The sequence below is a fragment of the Taudactylus pleione genome, unplaced genomic scaffold, assembly GCF_031769625.1.
Source record: "Taudactylus pleione unplaced genomic scaffold, aTauple2 ptg001021l, whole genome shotgun sequence".
Taxonomy (NCBI): domain Eukaryota; kingdom Metazoa; phylum Chordata; class Amphibia; order Anura; family Myobatrachidae; genus Taudactylus; species Taudactylus pleione.
In genome coordinates, this window is record NW_028285422.1 from 759,314 (window position 1) to 777,986 (window position 18,673).

The 18,673-nt window shown below is 45.9% G+C and overlaps 1 protein-coding gene across 1 annotated transcript; it reads right to left on the reverse strand.

Moving 5' to 3' along the window:
• Positions 1–240: 240 nt before the first annotated feature.
• TAF11 (TATA-box binding protein associated factor 11) lies at positions 241–18,473 on the reverse strand. Its single transcript, XM_088461155.1, has 5 exons — positions 18,309–18,473; positions 10,031–10,170; positions 2,722–2,809; positions 1,778–1,874; positions 241–882 (listed from the first exon to the last, which is right to left on the reverse strand). The coding sequence occupies exons 1-5, from the start codon at positions 18,468–18,470 to the stop codon at positions 752–754; spliced, it is 618 nt and encodes a 205-aa protein (XP_088317281.1). The 5' UTR covers positions 18,471–18,473; the 3' UTR covers positions 241–751.
• Positions 18,474–18,673: the final 200 nt, after the last annotated feature.

The window sequence follows — 18,673 nt, forward strand, 5'->3', positions numbered from 1 at the left end:
AATAAACTGGAGTCTCTCATTTAATACACAAATACCTATATAACAAGTGTAGGTCTTATTTTTTTATATCTCCCATATAGTTTAATTTACTTATAATATAGTTATCTATGGTCCAGTTTTACTCATTTAATTTTATTCACCAACACTCATTGTGTTGGAAAATAATCAATGAATGAAAAGAGAACAGGAAAATTACAGGCACAATTGTGTATTCATGAAGAAAAGAAGAAAAAAAAAAAATGGTCATAAAACAGGATTTATTTAAATCTATATAAATAAAAAAAACATTGCAACAATTCCAGGCTACAAAAACAAATACCAGTATACACATTTCACACTGCTGATTCCATAGGCACAATAATTATTAAGTAATGTGTCTACAAATTCTCAACAGTCATAATGGCTGGCTATGCATTATGATGTAATTCAGAAACAGGCTGCCTGTCCCTACACTTATAGGGTTACTACCAATGTGTTACTGCTTTGCAGAGAAATATCTGATCATATAACAGTTATTACAATTAGTTACTCACTAGAACAAAATAAAATTATATGGCAACCTGTTCGAAGTGGAACCAGGTAGATTTATATTCCCATACTTTCTATGAAAGTGACATGAAGCGAATTCTGTAGCAACATAGGATTACCAGTAGTATATTCTATAATACCCTAGATACCATTTGCACTACAGACTCCAGCAGCCTTTCCTCACCATGGCACTGCAAAGGCTCGCTTTATATGTTCCATCACATCAGCTGAACACAATCTTCTTATGTTTGGAGTTTGGAATCTGTCCCCTGGATTTTAATCTCCTGAGCGCTTCCCTCATGTGCCGAGGCTGCAGCGGAGGGTTTTCCCCCCACTTTTCACAAACGTCCAGAGCTAGGTAATGTATATAAAAAAAAAAAAACAAAAGCATAAAACTACAACAGACAGTTGTACAAAATGTATATACAAACAATACAAAGGGCATGGTCATTTACATATTGCACTCCCATTTCTCCCTCGCTTACAGGTCAGTCTATCGGCAAACAGTACTCCCTAATAACTGTCAGACAATAAATCATGGGGGCATATTAAGTCAGAGACGGCATATGATTATTAGTGCAGCAAGTGATGAGTCAGCTCACAACCTTGCTTCAGAGAATTAAAGAATTCACATAGCAGATGTGTTAGGAGTACTATTCCCGTGGCCTTTTGGGGGGGGGGGGGGGGGGGGCTCAGGCTCCATGGTGCTGAAATTCCACTAAAGCAAAGTTTCAGCATGCGCATACCTTCCCGGCACTCAGCACAGAGACGTGATCCAGAAGGGAGGTGATATAGGCTCTGGTTACCTTGTGCCACACTCAGAGAGAAAAGAAAGGCTGCATTTAACTTAGAAGTAGTGTCCCAGGGAGACCCAATGTCACTGCTTGTACACCTGGAGGATGCCAGACTTGCTGGGAACAGGAATGCCCCTTAACATGAATATACCTTCCAGGGTGTTTATTTTTCCTGTCTCTATTCAGCTGACCAAGGTGGATGGTTGCCATGGAGTTAAATAGGAAATTAAAGGTTTTCAAATTGTACAAGAAGAGAGCCTTATGGTCACCAGGGAATACAATTTGGTAGAATACATTAAAATATAAAATGTACCCCCCCTATAAAGGATAATTACACATCTCACAGACATGACACTGGCAAGCAGATCAACAGAAAGTTACATTTTTCTTTACATTTCATCTTTTCTACTGAAAAGACCAGTAACAAACCAGCCACAAATGGACCATCCAATTACCTTCCTCTACAACCTCTCCTACAAACACCTTGGCAATACCGGACATGGCGATGACAACATTCTGGGACACGGAGCAGCCTGTTATGGACTGAATCAGCTGGAAGGAAGAGAACAAATGACAATATAAAGCAATAGATATATATACCATTAGAAACACTAAAAGGCTTAACACTCTGGATAGATCATGTTATTACTTCTTGGAACGAATACACTAAAGTTGAAAGAAGAAAAAAAAAAAAAAAAAAAAAAAAGAGAAAAAACTAGCATGTAGGCAGTATAGGGCAAAGGACAACTGAGGTTTTCAATCAGAACAACGTGCACTCTAGTGCAGGTGGATCTGCTAGCTTCAGCAACATGTATCGAAGTGGTTGGCAATCTAGGTCAGGAGAGACATTAATGCAGAATCTACTTGGATAGCACAAAAGGCATAGTACAAACTTCTTAATAAAAAAGCACACTTATCTAATGCATGGATGTATCTTCCAAGATGTATGCATTCGCGTTATAGGTGCCCTTAAAAAATTCCTATCAAAATTGTGTCTGACTAAGAAATAAAACAAACAAAAAGCTACTACAATAGAGGGAAGACCCCCTGCACTTTGTTGCTTCTAATAGCAATGCAATAGCTCAGCCAGTGAGAGATCCTAACATCTGGAAGATTGGGAGCAGAACTGAACTCTTACAATGCCAATACAATCCAGAAACCTTTGGTAACACAGAGTTCATCAGTGCTGCCCATCTGTTAGGTTGTATTTTATTATGTTGCCTGCACTGGTAAACACATACGTTTCATTGGTAAGGCGGCATTCAACAGTAAGAATTTTTTTCCCGTTGGGGTGAGCACGTTTAAAATCGAATGAATGGAGAGCAAAAGATCATAGATGGTAGGGAATTAAGTAGGAGAGAAGAGAAAGGATTTTAGCAGGTCTATAATGATTCAATACCCGTTTGATGGCAGCTTTAGGGAATGCAGAGCGTCGGTACATCTCATAGCGATTCAGCTGTTCTTCTGAGAAGGAGGACACCAAAATTCTAAAGAAGGGAAAAGGCCATCAATACAAGAATCACTGTGAAAGCCTAAGAGGTTAACGTGTCAAGCAGGGCAGAGTGGAGAAGTGGACCAGTGGTGAAGTTGCCCACAGCAACCAGTCAGCTTTCAGGTAGCATTTATCAAGTACATTCTATAAAATAAGTACCACCTGACTGGTTGCTATACATCAACACCTTAATTCCCATACCTTACCCAGTTTTTATCTCAAATCAAAAGTAATTTAATAAAAAAAATGTGATCAATTATAAAATACAAATAAAACAAAACCCCAACTAAGAAATACATTGAGATACAGTAATACAATTTCAGATAATGCAAAACATTTAAAATATAGCTACTTAAATACACTAAGGAGGGAATTCAGCGAGTTCAGCTGTCTAAGGGGCATATGTATCAAAGCTTGATGTGAGATAAAAGTGTAAAATTATATCACCGACCAATCAGCTTCTAACTTACATTTTGCAGGCTGTGTTTAAGAAATGATAGTTAGGAGCGGATTGGTTGGTGATATATAATTTCACAATTTTATCTCACATCAAGCTTTGATACATATGCCCCTAAGTGAAAGCAAAGAGGTGACCAATAATGTGAAAATACCATACTGTATATACTACAAAACATTCTAAAACATAAGGCACCTCTGTGAATAACCCTGAATCCAGATGCAAAATTCACTAGAAATGGTAAAGCAATAAAGTACAGCCTGGGCACCTAGTAAGGAAGTCGCCGACTATTCCCTTTACACTGAGAATTCTATGAAAGATTTTCTCCTGCCATGAATTTTTTATAAATGATGGCCGTAGCAAAAACAATGAAGTTAAACAAACATTAGGACAGGTTTCCCTAACCACTTTTCTAGGCATAGCCTAAATAACAAGAGATATGGTAAGAACTTACCTTTGTTATCTCTGTTTCTACGAAGTCCATAGGGTCCACAGGGTTGACCTTGGGGTATAGCTGGATCTGGATCCACGGGCACCACGCAGTTAAAGCTTTGCTGCTCCCAGGATGCACTTGGGTCCGTCCTCCTCTATACCCCGCACCCGACCACAGGCACCTCAGTTGGTAAGCAGCCAAGGTCGGAGGAGGAGACTAAACAGAGAGAAGGAAGACTGGAACACACAAGAAACCATACTCACAGAAATGGGAGACGGAAAACCGTTGACCAGCCACACAGCCCATTTGAAGCCAGGTGAGTCAGGGCGGGCGCCCTGTGGACCCTATGGACTTCGTAGAAACAGAGATAACAAAGGTAAGTTCTTACCATATCTCTTGTTTTCTACTTCAGGGTCCATAGGGGGTCCACAGGGTTGACCTTGGGGATGTCCCAAAGCAGTTCAACTAAGGGCGGGGACGCTCCTGTGCTGAAAGGAGTACCCGGCGCCCAAAGGATGCATCCTGAGAGGCGAAGGTGTCAAACGCATAAAACCTCAAAAACGTCTGAATTGAAGACCAAGTAGCCGCCTTACACAGCTGAACAGCGGAGGTGCCACGTCTAGCAGCCCAAGAGGGACCCACAGAACGAGTGGAATGAGCCTTAACAGAGGCTGGCACAGGTAAACCCTCCTGTGCATAAGCCTCACAAATAACTGAACGAAGCCAACGGGCTAACGTTTGCTTGTTGGCAGGCCAACCCCTCTTGTGAAAACCGAAGAGGAGACAAACAAAGAATCCGAATTCCTAACCGAAGCAGTCCGGTCCACATAGATTCTAAGTGCCCGGACCACATCCAAGGAAGCCTCACCAGCAGAAAGATCAGGTGACTGAAAAGCTGGCACAACAAGTTCCTGATTAATGTGGAACTTTGAAACCACTTTGGGCAAAAAACTCAGGACGCGTGTGGAGCACTGCCCTGTCCTGGTGAAAAATCAGAAAAGGAGGGCGACAGGAAAGCGCCCCCAATTCTGAAACCCTCCTGGCAGAAGCAATTGCCAGGAGAAAAATGGTCTTAAACGTCAGCCACTTGAGCTCCACCGACTGAAGCGGCTCAAAAGGAGGACCCTGCAAGACCCTCAGTACCACCGCCAAGTCCCACGGAGCCACCGGAGGCACGAAGGGAGGCTGGATCCTGAGAACACCTTGGAAAAAGGTGTGAACATCTGGCAGTGTAGCAATCCGTCGCTGAAACCACACGGACAAACCAGACACATGAACCTTCAGAGAGGCCAGGCGTAAGCCGAGGTCCAAACCCGATTGAAGAAACTCCAAGATTCTGGAAACCCGGAACACCTGCGGGTCATAGTTTCTGGATTCACACCACTGAAAATAAGTGCGCCACACCCTGTGGTAAATCCGCGCGGAAGCAGGCTTGATTGCCCTAAGCATGGTACCAATGACCGAACTGGAGAAACCCCTAGACCTCAAGACGGCTGTCTCAAGAGCCACGCCGTCAAAGACAGCCGACCCAGATCCGGGTAAAGGCAGGGCCCTTGAGACAACAAGGGCAGAAGGTACGGAGCGTCGATGGAGCCGCACCTCAGATCGGAGTACCAAGGATGTCTGGGCCACGCCGGAGCCACCAGGTCGAGCGTGCCGCCGTCCTGCTTGAATTTCCGCAGAACCCGAGGAAGCAGAGATATCGGAGGAAACAGATACGCCAGGTGAAACGTCCATTTCACCGACAGAGCATCTACCAGACAGGCGCCTGCGTCTCTTGTCCTTGACCCGTAAACGGGCAACTTGTGATTGTGACGGGAGGCCATCAAGTCCAGCTCCGGCAGCCCCCACCTGTCCACGAGTAGCTGAAACACCTCTTGGTGAAGCGACCATTCCCCGGGATGCACGTCGTGACGGCTGAGGAAGTCCGCCTCCCAATTGAGGACTCCGGGAATGAAGACTGCCGAGATCGCTGGATCGTGACACTCCGCCCAGCAAGAATGCGAGACACCTCCGACATGGCTACCCGACTGCGAGTTCCCCATTGGTGGTTGATGTACGCCACCGTGGTGGCATTGTCGGACTGCACCTGAACCGCCCTTCCGTGAAGAGCGGGACCGGACGACTGCAGGGCCCTGTACACAGCCCGCAGTTCCAGGATGTTGATGGGGAGAAGTGCTTCTTCCGCGGACCAACGACCCTGAAGCGATAATGAGCCGGTCACTGCCCCCCAACCCCGGAGACTGGCATCCGTCGTGAGCAGGACCCAGTCCGGGATCCAAAAGGGGCACCCCTCGACCAAATGCACTGTCTGAAGCCACCAAGCCAAAGACTGCCGAACCTCCGGGGACAACACCAGCATCTGCGAGTGGATCCGGTGAGGTAACCCGTTCCATTCCGATAGAATCAGCCCCTGCAGGGGCTGGGAATGGAACTGAGCAAATTCCACCATGTCGAATGTCGACACCATGGACCCCAGAACTCTCATAGCTGAATGGACCGACAGGCGGCAACTGCTGAGGCAACTGTGTATCCGCAGATGCAGGGAGGAGACCTTCTCCGAAGTCAGGAAAATCCGTTGCTGACGAGAATCCAGCTGGGCTCCCAAATGAACCATCCGCTGTGATGGAATCAGGGAGGACTTCTTCCAATTTATCAACCACCCGTGTGCTTGAAGACAAGCAATGGTCAGGTGGAGATGTCAAAGAAGCACCTCCGGGGAGCTCGCCAGCAGCAGAAGATCGTCCAGGTACGGCAACAGACGTAGACCCCGACCCCGAAGGTGGGCAGCCATAACTGCCATCACCTTGGTGAACACCCTCGGAGCCGTGGAAAGGCCGAAAGGCAACGCCCGAAATTGGTAGTGATGGTTCAGGATAGCAAACCTCAGATACGGCTGATGTGCCGGTGCTATGGGCACATGGAGATAGGCGTCCTGGATATCGAGGGAGACCATATAATCCCCGGGTTCCATTGCCAGAATGATGGAACGCAACGTTTCCATCCTGAACCTGGGAACTCTGAGGTATCTGTTCAGAGACTTCAAATTCAGGATAGGGCGATGAGAACCATTGGGTTTCTGTACCAGAAACAGAGTAGAATAGTACCCCGTCCCGCGCTGAGACTGCGGAACGGGAACAATGACCCCTGCTTGTAGCTACCTGAATCTGACCAGCTTTGGTCTTGTCCAGAGAAGGACTCGTACAGAAAAACTGGTGGGGCGGCCTGAACCGAAAAGACAGGGCGTACCCCTGAGAGACTACTTCTCGAACCCAGGCATCCGTGGTGGTATTGTGCCAACACTGGGCGAATTGGAGAAGTCGGCCTCCCACTCTGGGGTCCCCCAGAGAGAGGCCCGTCCCATCAGGCAGCAGGCTTATCTTCCTGCTTGGAAGAAGGGCGCCGAGCACTCCATGCTTGCTTCTTGGGCTTGGGTGCGGCCTTGGTCGCCGAATGTCTCGGGAAGGACTGGCCCTTGGCCTTACCCTGAACCCGAAAGGACCGAAAGGCAGAGCTCCTCACTTTAGCCGGCGCAGAGGCCGAAGGGAGGAAAGCCGACTTGGACTTAGCCAAAGTATCCACTATTTTGTCCAAATCCGGACCAAATAGTATATCACCATTAAAAGGCAAGGCCTCCAGACCCTTTTTTGAATCTGCATCAGCCCTCCAGGACCTCAGCCACAGGGAGCGCCGAGCAGACACCGCTGCAGCCGACACCCTAGAAGTGAGCAGACTGGCATCCAAAGACGCTACCCAATATAGGAAGCTGCATCCCGCATCTGTCCCACTAACGCTCTCGGGATATCCGGAGCCTCATCAGGAAAGGTATCCTCCAAGGCATTGGCCCATGCCTCAATGGCTTTAGCCACCCAGGAGATAGCCATGGACGGGCGAGTCACCGCCCCGGAAAGAGAATAAATGGACTTTAAACAAGTCTCCACCTTCCTGTCCGTGGGATCCTTCAAAGTGGAGATAGACGGCAATGGCAGCGTCGCGCTTTTGATCAAGCGGGTAACGTGGGAATCCACCGCCGGCGGAGTCTCCCATTTCCTGCAATGAGCTTCAGGAAAAGGATAGTTCGCCGCCAACCTCTTCTGTGGATGGAACCTCTTACTGGGTAATTGCCAGGCCGCCGCCATATGATCCGATAATTGATCAGACAGGGGGAACACAGTAGAAGTCACCTTGGCCTTTTTAAAATTAGGTAACTTCGACCTAGGAGCCGGCGCATCATCCTCAACATGTAGGATAGCCCGCACCGCCCTAACTAAGGCTGGAACATTAATAGAGGACTTAGCTTCCACCTCCTGCCCCATGAGTCAGAGTCCTCATGGATTTCTCAATCATCTGAGGACACTTCCGAGTCCGACAACTGCGCAGCTAGTGAACTCACAACCGGACGTTTAGACGCCCTTGGTGGTACATCACCTTGCAACATGGACTGAAACGCCGAAGATGAAGCCGCCAGACTCTGTACGGAGCTGGAGAGAACATCCACCCAAGGCGGAGGAGCCGTCGGAGCAAAACTCTGCAAAGGCACTACAGACTGACGCGTCACTGGGGAAGACTGCACATACACAGGCAGTCCCGAGTAAGGACCCACAGTCTGGGCCCCGGGGGGGAGACCGCAACATTTGTGGAACACCCGGGGAATGGGGGATGGTGGGCTGCAGCAACGCCCTAGAAGGGACCGCTGATGGGACCGATAACCGGTCCGCAATAGACGCCAGCACCTGTGAAAACATCGCCCAAGGAGGGTCCTGTGATACAGGGGGGTTGGAGGGGCCCGGTACCAACTGGCACTGCGCGCACAGACCATCCTGAGATAAGTCCTCCCCATCAACTCCAGCAGCACAGCGTCTGCAGGAAAACAGCACAGGAGCCACAGAGCGCTCAGTCTCCTCATCAGACATGATTCCGTAAATCACCAGAAATACGTATCACCAGAGGAATTACGGTTTTAACACCCGCGCACTCACCAGTATGAGACACAACAGCCCAGATATGGTACTGTGTAGAACACAACAGTATGTGACTGACCCCACAAATACGTGATTTATATAAGTGAGGGTCTCAGAAAAACGCCCTTCCCCCACACCCCTGCCGGGCCGTAGGAGAAGGAAAGGGATAGTTATAAGCTGACAGCAAGGAGAATAAGTCACAGACAGGCAGCACTAGCAATAGTCACATACAATGCAGAAAAGTTAGTACTCACTGCACCTTTCACTACAATCAACCGCCCAGATTCAGTGTCTGGGGGGGCTATAGCACTGTGTACACTGTCCTTTAGCAGGGGAGAGGTACACAGGGGGACCGGTCCACTTGATACCGCCTAGGAGTCTGCGATGCCTGCCAGTAAAGATGGCCACCGGAGACCTCAGAGGAGGAGTGGCCGAGAGATAAGAGCAGCTCAGCGACGCCAGACTGCTAGTTGAAAGGCGCGCTGAGCTGAGGGGAGGAGCCGCTAGACAGGGAAGGCTGCCTCCCCTGGCTAGCAATTAACCCCCGGGTTGCCGGTCCCGCTACCAGCCTGTTACCCTGGTGGTCTAGCGGACACGCGGGGTATTCCTCAATAGAGGGGGAGCCCGCCGCCGCTAGTGCCTCCGGTCTGTCCCCAGAGACCGGAGGCTTCTGACTTCATAAAAAGTATCCGCGGGCCGCTTACCTGATCCCCGTCGTGTCCGGCAGCAGTCAAGGGAGTCCCCAGAGCCCGGCCAGTCCAGGCTCTGGGGTCCCGCCGCGATCCCCAGAGCTGTACTGGCGTCGCGGCACCAGCGGGGAGAAGGAGCGGCAGCGTGGACGTCCTAAAGGACAGTCTGATGCTGCCGCTCTAACAGTGTAAAAAAAGTAGAAAAAAATAAAAAAAATTATCTTTTAAAATAAAGCTTAGGGGCTGCTCCTGCAGCCCCACTGCGACAGGGTGACCCGACTCCGGCCGGGCACCAACTAAAACTGAGGTGCCTGTGGTCGGGGGTGGGGTATAGAGGAGGACGGATCCAAGTGCATCCTGGGAGCAGCAAAGCTTTAACTGCGTGGTGCCCGTAGATCCAGATCCAGCTATACCCCAAGGTCAACCCTGTGGACCCCCTATGGATCCTGAAGTAGAAATACATATTCTGGGAGTCATCTGAGGAACAGCCAAGTTCTTATTCCCACATTTAGGACATTTTAAGTATGGGATATATACATTGTATTTGTTGTAATCTTACACAGGATGTAGCCTCTCTCGCACTTGCCTATATAGTCCCATCCATATCTTACCTGCCCATGGTCTTCTTCCCACTTGTGTGTCCTCGTATCATTAGACAACTACCACTGTTACTTACTGCATTTTTTGAATTTCATCTTCATCTACTTTTTGCTTCTTTTCTCTTCTCTCCTTTACTTCCACCTTCACTTTTTTAGCACCGAGTAAATCTGGTGTTTCTCCTGTTAGTGGTACAGCAGCACTTCCAGCTGCTTTCACCTGACAAAGCAACATGAGACCATATATAAAAGTGAGAGAAACATTGTACCGTGATACAGGACATGTAAGGGTTCAGTGAGCAACAAGAAAGCTGTAGAAATGGATTCCCTAGCTGCCTAATGGGTAAAAAAAATTCTTAAGTGGTTTCTAAATACTTACCTCCATTCAATATACCCATTGAAATACATATAAAGGGCTCAGAGACAACTCACCTTAATAAGTTATCCAATATAATTTAAGTCTAATGGTGCATACACACGGTCAGATTTGATGATCGTTGAACGACTGCCGACAGTATAAAAATGAATGAAATCGTTAAAACCTGACTGAAACAGTCGATGTCAGAGATCGTTATCAGACATGCGGGAACGTGCATCGTTCGTCGATGCATGCCCTACATGTCAAAGATATGAACGATTGAGACAATCATTATCATTCATATCTGAAACAAAATCTGACCGTATGTATGCAGCATAACACAGACAGACTACATGCTGTCGATTGACAATATACTGCCAATAATAATGATAACAATTAAAGACCCGTTTAATTCAGGGGGGGGGGGGGGACAGATGTTTTGCTCCTTATATATTTGCCCGTAATAGTAGCACAACATTTCAAGTTTTTCCTGTGCATCAATATGAGGGCGCAAGAAAATACTTGGAAAGTTGCTGGCCGCGGTGTACCGTTCTGAAACATAGCGCCCATTAAGTCTAATTTCATTGCCCCGCCAAGGCTGTTTAGTAAGCGATTTAAAACTGAAAAAAAAAAATTACACCTGTCTCTCCTGCGCAATGCAGACAAAGAAACTGAGAAGTGTAGAAAGTGCCACAAACCTGATGAGACTTTCACACACACAGTTTGTGGATCTGTAGGAAGGTATTTAGATCCTGGAATAAGTTCTTGGTCAATGTCAGTTCCAGCCTTCATGTTCAAATAGATCACAAAGACAATAATAGGTGGCGCTTATCACAGGACAATACTCAAAATCAAGATACAATCTCCTATTTAAAAGGAGTGTAAAATCACATAACAAAAGAATAAAAATACATATACATCTCTAAATGCACATGAATCGTGTATTAAGACTTCATATATATGAATATAAATAGCTATAATATTGTCAATCAAAAATAGTGAGCACTGGCAAACTGAATCAGTATGTAATATGCCAGCGGCTGTTTAGCTGCCGGATCAAATACTGACAGTCGCAGCTCGGTGGGTCGTAATCCCGACAGCTGAAGGTAAGTACCCTAACCCTCCCCTCCTCTTAGGGGTGCCTAACCCTAACATCCCCCTAGTGCCTAATCCTAACCCCCCCACCCTAAACCTAACCCTCCTGGAGGTGTGTCTAACCCTAACTCCTCCTTCCCTTACCCTATCCCTCCCGGCGGGTGCCTAACCCTAAGTCCCCCCAGGGGTCCCTATACCTAAACCTCCCCCCCCCCCCGCGGCTAGACGCTAAGACACCCTGCATACCTTCGTTCGGTATGCAGGGTGTCAGGATTGCGTAGCAGGGCTAATGATAGGCGTCAGGATTTCAACGCCTATGTTTATTTAGTCCCATGTAGGTAGGTGTCGGGATATCGGCGGGCGGGATAGCGCACGTCGGTATCCTGACTGCATCCCCTGGCAAACACGTAGAGAGTGTTGTAGAGATGCTTATAAATCGTATCCGCTTAATTCAATCAGTGCTTGTTGAGAGATAACTTTGCAACATGGAAAATATCCAATGAAGGAAATGCCCTTTTTTTGTCTGTTTTTTTGGCGAAAATATTGCCTAAAAACTTTTCACCTAATTCAATTCCATAACGATTTCGCCTAAGTGGAAACTCGATGCATTGAATTCGGCAAAAAAGATTCTCCTCTGCAGGTGAAGAGAAGTGCAAAATCTTTATTTTGGGGTGCAAATGACTCAGAACCCTTGGGACAGCCCCCCAAAAGGACAAATCTGCAAAAAAAAATTAAAACGAAAACCTAAGAACACCCCAAAAAAGACATGTAATTTTTTGGGTGAAAATGTAAAAAGTGGGGGGACAAGCATGAAAACTAGCAAAATAGGCTTCTTGGGAGGCTGCAAGTATGGGTCAGGTGTTTTTAGGATGGATTTTTCACGTTTTTAAAAACTTCACTTTAGAGACATAAAAATATACTAGCACCCATTTTCAAGTACCCCAAATATGACAGGAGGACTACTTATTTTCACCAAAAAGTACTGCTTTATGCCATTCTTCACCACTTTTACAACTTAATTACACAACTTGAGTACCCAAAATAGCTTTATTATGGCTATTAGTACACATCTACATTGATTTCCTATGTTAGTGTATATTTTTCTGGGGTACAGACTGATTTTTCCCAATTCTTTCAGTATTTTTTGCCTCTTCCACATTCGCCTATTTCCATTTACGCCTGTTTTGCAATTGAATGAGGCGAAAAGCGGGAACGCACACGGAATGAATTAGACTCTGAAACAGGCGCATGAGTCGAAAAAGTCAGACAAGCGAAAACTTTCCGACTTTTGACCTCTAATTGAATACGGGTCATAGTGTTCAAAGAACTGTTGGGAGTATACGCACAGTCCTTAGGTGGCCGGCATATCAGTCACTCAGCCTGCAGTGAATTAGTACTCCGGTAAGCCGATTTCTCAGATCCTCCGGCCAGTAACATACAGTCCTCCGGTCAGTATTACCAGGGACAGGCTCCCTCCACTGTCACTCCCGCTGTGTTTATTCCTCCTAGAGGCCCAGCACATGCACAGCCGGCAGCTCCGATGATTCTTTGGAGGTTGGGGTGAGATGCCGATGAGGTGGGTAAATTTCCAGGTACAATCGCACAGTCTCTTAGGGCGCACATCCACTTGCCGATTTCTTTGTGTGATTGAACAAGAACGATATCGTTCAATCGCTCATGAATCGGGCACATTAATGTTGGAAACGACCAGCAATACACGCTCCTGTTGGTCGTTTCCGACATCAATCACTGCCCGAACATGCTGGACAACCTGATAACGACAGGTTGGGCATGTGTGATTTAACATTCAGTGTAGGCACAGCACAAACTGTGAAACAAATCGTGCAGTCGTTACAAAGTCTGCTAGTGAATGTGCCCCAGTTGCGAGCAAGCACCCGACCTGCTCCAAAGGGTTTCTCCGCTAGCCTCAATAAAGCACACCAATCTCCCTCATGTTCAAATAGATGCTAAATTTGATCCCTTCACCGTGTGAAAATCTACGATTCAAATTTCCCCCTTATAGCTCTTTTTAGGCAATATTGAAGTTTAGGCCAGCAAAGGTACCTTCTTCAGTGGGACTTGTTAAGCGGTTTATTTTTTAAGTTCTTTATCACGAAAGGAGGGCGGCCATAGGGAGGTGGTTGTTAAAGGTTTGACAAAAAATGGGTGGGGGGGGGGGGGTGTCTGCTGACCCAACTCAATATACTTAAAATCTTTGAACATACTGAATGATATTTACTGCGACAGATTCATTGATTTGATGTACCACATGTTCAGGTTAGGTATTGCTTTTTCCAGTGTCTCCAAATATGATATATTATTTATAGGTTATGGGCGGAATACTCCTATGCCTGGGCTTTCATGTTGTGCCTCTAACTTACAGGCCCTTGCCTTCTCTTGCTCCTGCTTGATGACATTTATGAGATTTGCTGTTTCTGAAATGCCATTGAATGGAACTGTATTAACCTAATTTCTGTTATGCCTTCTGTTTTGTGGTTTTCTGTTTCTTGTGTTATATTGCATAACTGACAAACACTATGGGAGGATTCAATTGTATTATTGCGCCCAATCTCCTGTCTAAAGTGACGGGAGATCCGGGGGCGATATGCAATTGTATTTGGTCATCAATGCCTTCTTGCGCATGTTGCGCCCAATTAGACATAAAATGCTGCACCCATGTCAAGTTTAGGTTAGCGCACCCAAACAGCAATTTGGGTGCCCAAAACATTCCTGCTCGCCACCTCAGGATGCAATTATACACTTGCTCCTGAGGAAGGTGTGGTTCTATTCCACACAGAAACACATGGAGCGGTTTGCCTACCCTTACAGTGTCTTTTCGGACCAGTAACAACAGTAGAGGTACCCATCCACACCACTTGCTGCCTCTGAAAAGACCTTTTGCAAGGACGCCTTGCTAATTGAGATCTGCATGGAATACTTTGGAAAAATTGGGTAATACAAGTTTTTCTACTACTGAATATTAAACCGGAACATTTGTGTTTCTCTCACACTACCATATCATCAATTGGTCTGTTTGAAATTAGTCCCGAAGTCCTCTTAAATCAGTTATCTGGAACAGAGGACACTGTTCTCACTTTCACAAGTTATTGTGTTCATTAATGCATGCATATATAATTTTATACTGTCACATATTGACATGTTTAAATCTTATTAAATATTTTTTTACATATTGACCAAGCTGCACATGAGATTTTTATTGTGCTCAAAGGTAATACCCACTAGCACTGTTTCGCCACTTTCTATTTTACATTGATTACTCAAACAGATATTGTTTTAGAATACTATACCAGAGGTCGCCTGTCTTCTTTCAACTTTCATTTTGCAGGCTACAGAATCCATTTAAGAATGTGTCATAATACCTTTATAGCACTTGTGTCTGATACTAAAAGGGGTTATGACCAGAATCCTACATTTAGCAACCAGAGTTAAGCTTAGCATACCGCTGTTTATGTAGAAACCGTTACACCATCTATAAATTACATAAGCGGTACAGTCCCTATTGCCGACAACATACTGGGTTGAAGTATTATGTGCATGAACCATTAGGCTGCTGGCAGCACAGTAGAGGATACCACAGAGGATGGGAGACACTGCTGGACCTCACCGGACAGGTGATTGTAGATACAGATGGAAAATTCATGAAGCATCACAGATGCTAAACTAAATTTGCTGCAAGCAATTTGTAGAATTTTTAAATTGAGACATAAAAATTAAAGAGATTATTTTAAATATATTGTCCATTGAAAAAAAAAAATACTTTCTTCAAACAATAAAACATTTTATATTCATCTTCAGTTATCGCCATCTTGAGATAACAGAACAAGGAACAGCAAACTCACAAATTCAGCTGCAATGATAAATACACTTTCCAAAGCTTTACATGTGGAAAATATTGCAGGAGAAAGCTGGAGAATCCTGGTGGCAGTGGGTCTTTCATACTTGATTTTTAGAGAAAAGAGCATTTATCACTAAGAAAATGTACCCATCTTTGCAGGCAAAGACCTGCAGGCCATACCCAAATGGCTAGATCTAAATAAAGTGAAGTGGTTTACAGGACCTCTGACGTCACACCCATGTGACTCGCGTCAACAGGGGGAAAAGCAAGGTTCAGAACAGGGGGCCAAAAGTGTTCACTAGCCACAGATTTATATTCCCCCCACTATGCAAACGTGGATAGTAACACTGGTAGCTGACCGGCCCTGCCATATCGGTCTTCGTGGTTGTGACTTCAGAGGTCCTTTCTCCAACTTAGGAATGGCCATCGGTATGGTTACCATCGATGGCAAAATAGAAAGTGACCATCGATGGTAAGCAACTATGCAATGGATGACAATCGATGGCTTCACCAAACGATGGTCATCCCTGTTCCCTGAGTCATGGGCAACTCAGAACCGGAGGCGTGGTTTAGCGGATGTTGGGGGGCAGAGCTATGCTCCATGTCCCGACACCTTGAAAGAGAAAAATAAAAAAAAAATAAATATGGTTATGTTCTTTCATTGATGGAGGGAGACCATCAGATTCTCCCTCATCGTTGGGAAAAACATTCAACAGCGTCCTTAAACCATCGATTATTATGAATGATCGATGGCCATAAAAAGAAATAAATGGAGTGGTGCTCGTCAGTGAGCAGCTGTTAAAAAGGAGGGTGTTAATCTCAATATATAAAGCAATATAAAAAAGATAGATAACAGCGCTAATAGGGGGCATATATGGTCTCTAAAGTGGGGTTTGAGAAACTTACCTTGTAACCAAAACTATATATAGATACACATGGCTTGGTTAAAAAAACATTTAATTGACACATTAATAACCTATCACCTCCTGTAGGGGGGGAGTAGTGATATACATATAGGAATAAAACAGATTGTAAAAGAAGGTTAGTGGTATTCAGCGTACAGCTGACTGTAGTATCCCACCCTTTGATGGAAATCACTGTTGTGGAAATGTGCAAATGAATAAATATGTCCAGGTATAATGTCCAGCAATTTTAAATAGATGGAGATGTTACCATTCCTGGTTACTTTAGCAAGGTGTCCTCGCAGTAATCGTATCCTCATATATTGGAAGTATCTCTAATCAGAAGGGCAGCCAGTCTGGATCTGTTGGTAGTAAGTCCAAATATTATTTTCCTCAAGTGAAGCCAAATGGGTAGGGAAACCAGTAACCATAGGCTCAACGCGTTTCCGTGTGGAAGGAGCCCTGAACTCGCTCGCAGACGCCCCCCCCAGCCACAACATGATTGACATGTTGCAGCATTTGGGGGGCATGCATGGTCACTGTTCCCAGAAACGGGGGCGTGAAGACCCAGTTTTCTTGGAGACGAGGCCAGGGTCTGCACCGACGGACGCAGATTCCTGGCCTCTTACGTGGCCAGTACCCGGTCAGTCTGCGGGAAGCGCTCCTGCAGCCTGTCCAAAGAAGCAACAATCGCCACAATCCGTCGAGATGGTGGTCCCAGCCACTTGTGTGCGGCTCTGCAAATCCGTCCATCTTTGTATCCGGCCCTCTGCTCCCAGCACTGCACAAATATTATGACTGTGCTTTTCCATAGTTTATAGTATGCGAAGGGCATATGGGGAGTTTAAAAGCATAGATTGTGATGGGACCCAGAAACTGTGGAGTAGGACCCGAATTTTTGAAAGTGAGGGGTCCCAGGGACACTTTTTTTTGCTCAGTGCGATCTCTGTACTTCAGTCAGCTGTACGCTGATTACCAGTAACCTTCTTTTACAATCTGTTTTATTCGTATATGTATATCACTACTCCCCCTACAGGAGGTGATAGGTTATTGATGTTGATATTGATATTGGAGCCTGATCAACTCCTCTTGTCCCGTTTTTGCGAATTTATGGTTTATATTGTTTTTTATAATCTTCCACTTCTACTTTTATTTTATAATAACTAATCATTGGAGTGTATTGTCATATCCAATATTTTTATATTGCTACTGTGTTTGTTACAGATTATTTAATTAAATTTTGAAATCTCATGTGATCTGTGTTTTTCCTGTGTCCCTGCAATAATATTGGAGCGCAGTAAACCCTTTTTCCTTATAGGTTATTGATGTGTCAATTAAATGTTTTTTTAAACAAGCCATGTGTATCTGTATATAGTTTTGGTTATAAGGTACATTTCTAAAACCCCACTTTAGAGACCATGGGCCATATTTACAAACGAAGGGATATACCAGCACCAATTTTTATTTAGTATCACTGTGATACAAACAAAAATTCCACTTGTATTTAGTAATACTTACCCCTCCGGCGAGGTCCCGCGAAGTCCAGCGGAATCCTCCTCCTCAACTGGGCTGCTGGCAGCCTAACGCTGCCAGCAACAGGGCTCCAGTGTCATGCGCGACGGTCCGTCTGCGCATGTGCATGACAAGGAGACCCAGCAGTACCTGGAAGGCTTCGCTGAAGCCAGAAAGGCACCGCCGGGTCTCTGTTGCCAGCAATGGGGCCTGTATCGCTCTCACCATCTGAAAGATAGCGAGAGCGATGCTGTACAAACAGCGGTAATCTAAGATTACCGCTGTTTACTAAATACAGAAAAGCGGCATAACCCCTTCAGTGAACGCTAAAGGGGTTACTTTTCATTTGTAAATGGAGCCCCATATATGCCCCCTATTAGCGCTGTTATCTGTCTTTTTTATATGACCATCCCTACTCCAACTTGAATCTAACAACAACCCCCTATACGGTGAGTGATTATCTTCTCCCTGCAGGAGGAGGCTCCTGTACAGGACGTCAGATCACCAGAGGAGAGCGGGATACAGGACACAGCGCTCTGCCTCCACCTCTCCCGCATCTTCATATATCATGGTCTCCGATGTAATGTGCCGCATCCTAAACGGCGGTCTCAGCACACACAGCGATCTCCGCTCACCTCGGTCTCCCCCGCCTCCACTTTCTCCAGCTGCTCCACTACTACCGCTGCATCGGCAGCAGTGAGTCCCGCATCCTCCGCTGTCGGTGGTGCAGCCTCGGTGTCCACCATATTACCTGCAACCACTTCCTGTTCCGTTAACGTCATCATAGCATTATGCATATAATGTCATAAACCTGCGACCTATATACAGTAGACTAGAGAAACCAAAACAAAACCGTTTAATATGCCCCGCCCATATCAGTGGCTGCCTGTGAGTGCGCGCCCCCTATGTGTGGGATAGTCATATTCCCATCTGCCTGTGCTGTAGCCCTGTACCTCTCGGGATATATTATAAATAAGTTCGAGCGATCCCGGTACTTACC

Bases quoted from the DNA above. Each gene is read 5' to 3' on its own strand.
- TAF11 (XM_088461155.1), bottom strand. From the start codon at position 18,470: ATGCATAATGCTATGATGACGTTAACGGAACAGGAAGTGGTTGCAGGT. The intron at 1,875-2,721 runs GTATTGAATCAT...TCTTCCTTCCAG, and splicing joins CTAAAGCTGCCATCAAACGG to CTGATTCAGTCCATAACAGG. The intron at 883-1,777 runs GTAATTGGATGG...TACATTACCTAG, and splicing joins AGGAGAGGTTGTAGAGGAAG to CTCTGGACGTTTGTGAAAAG.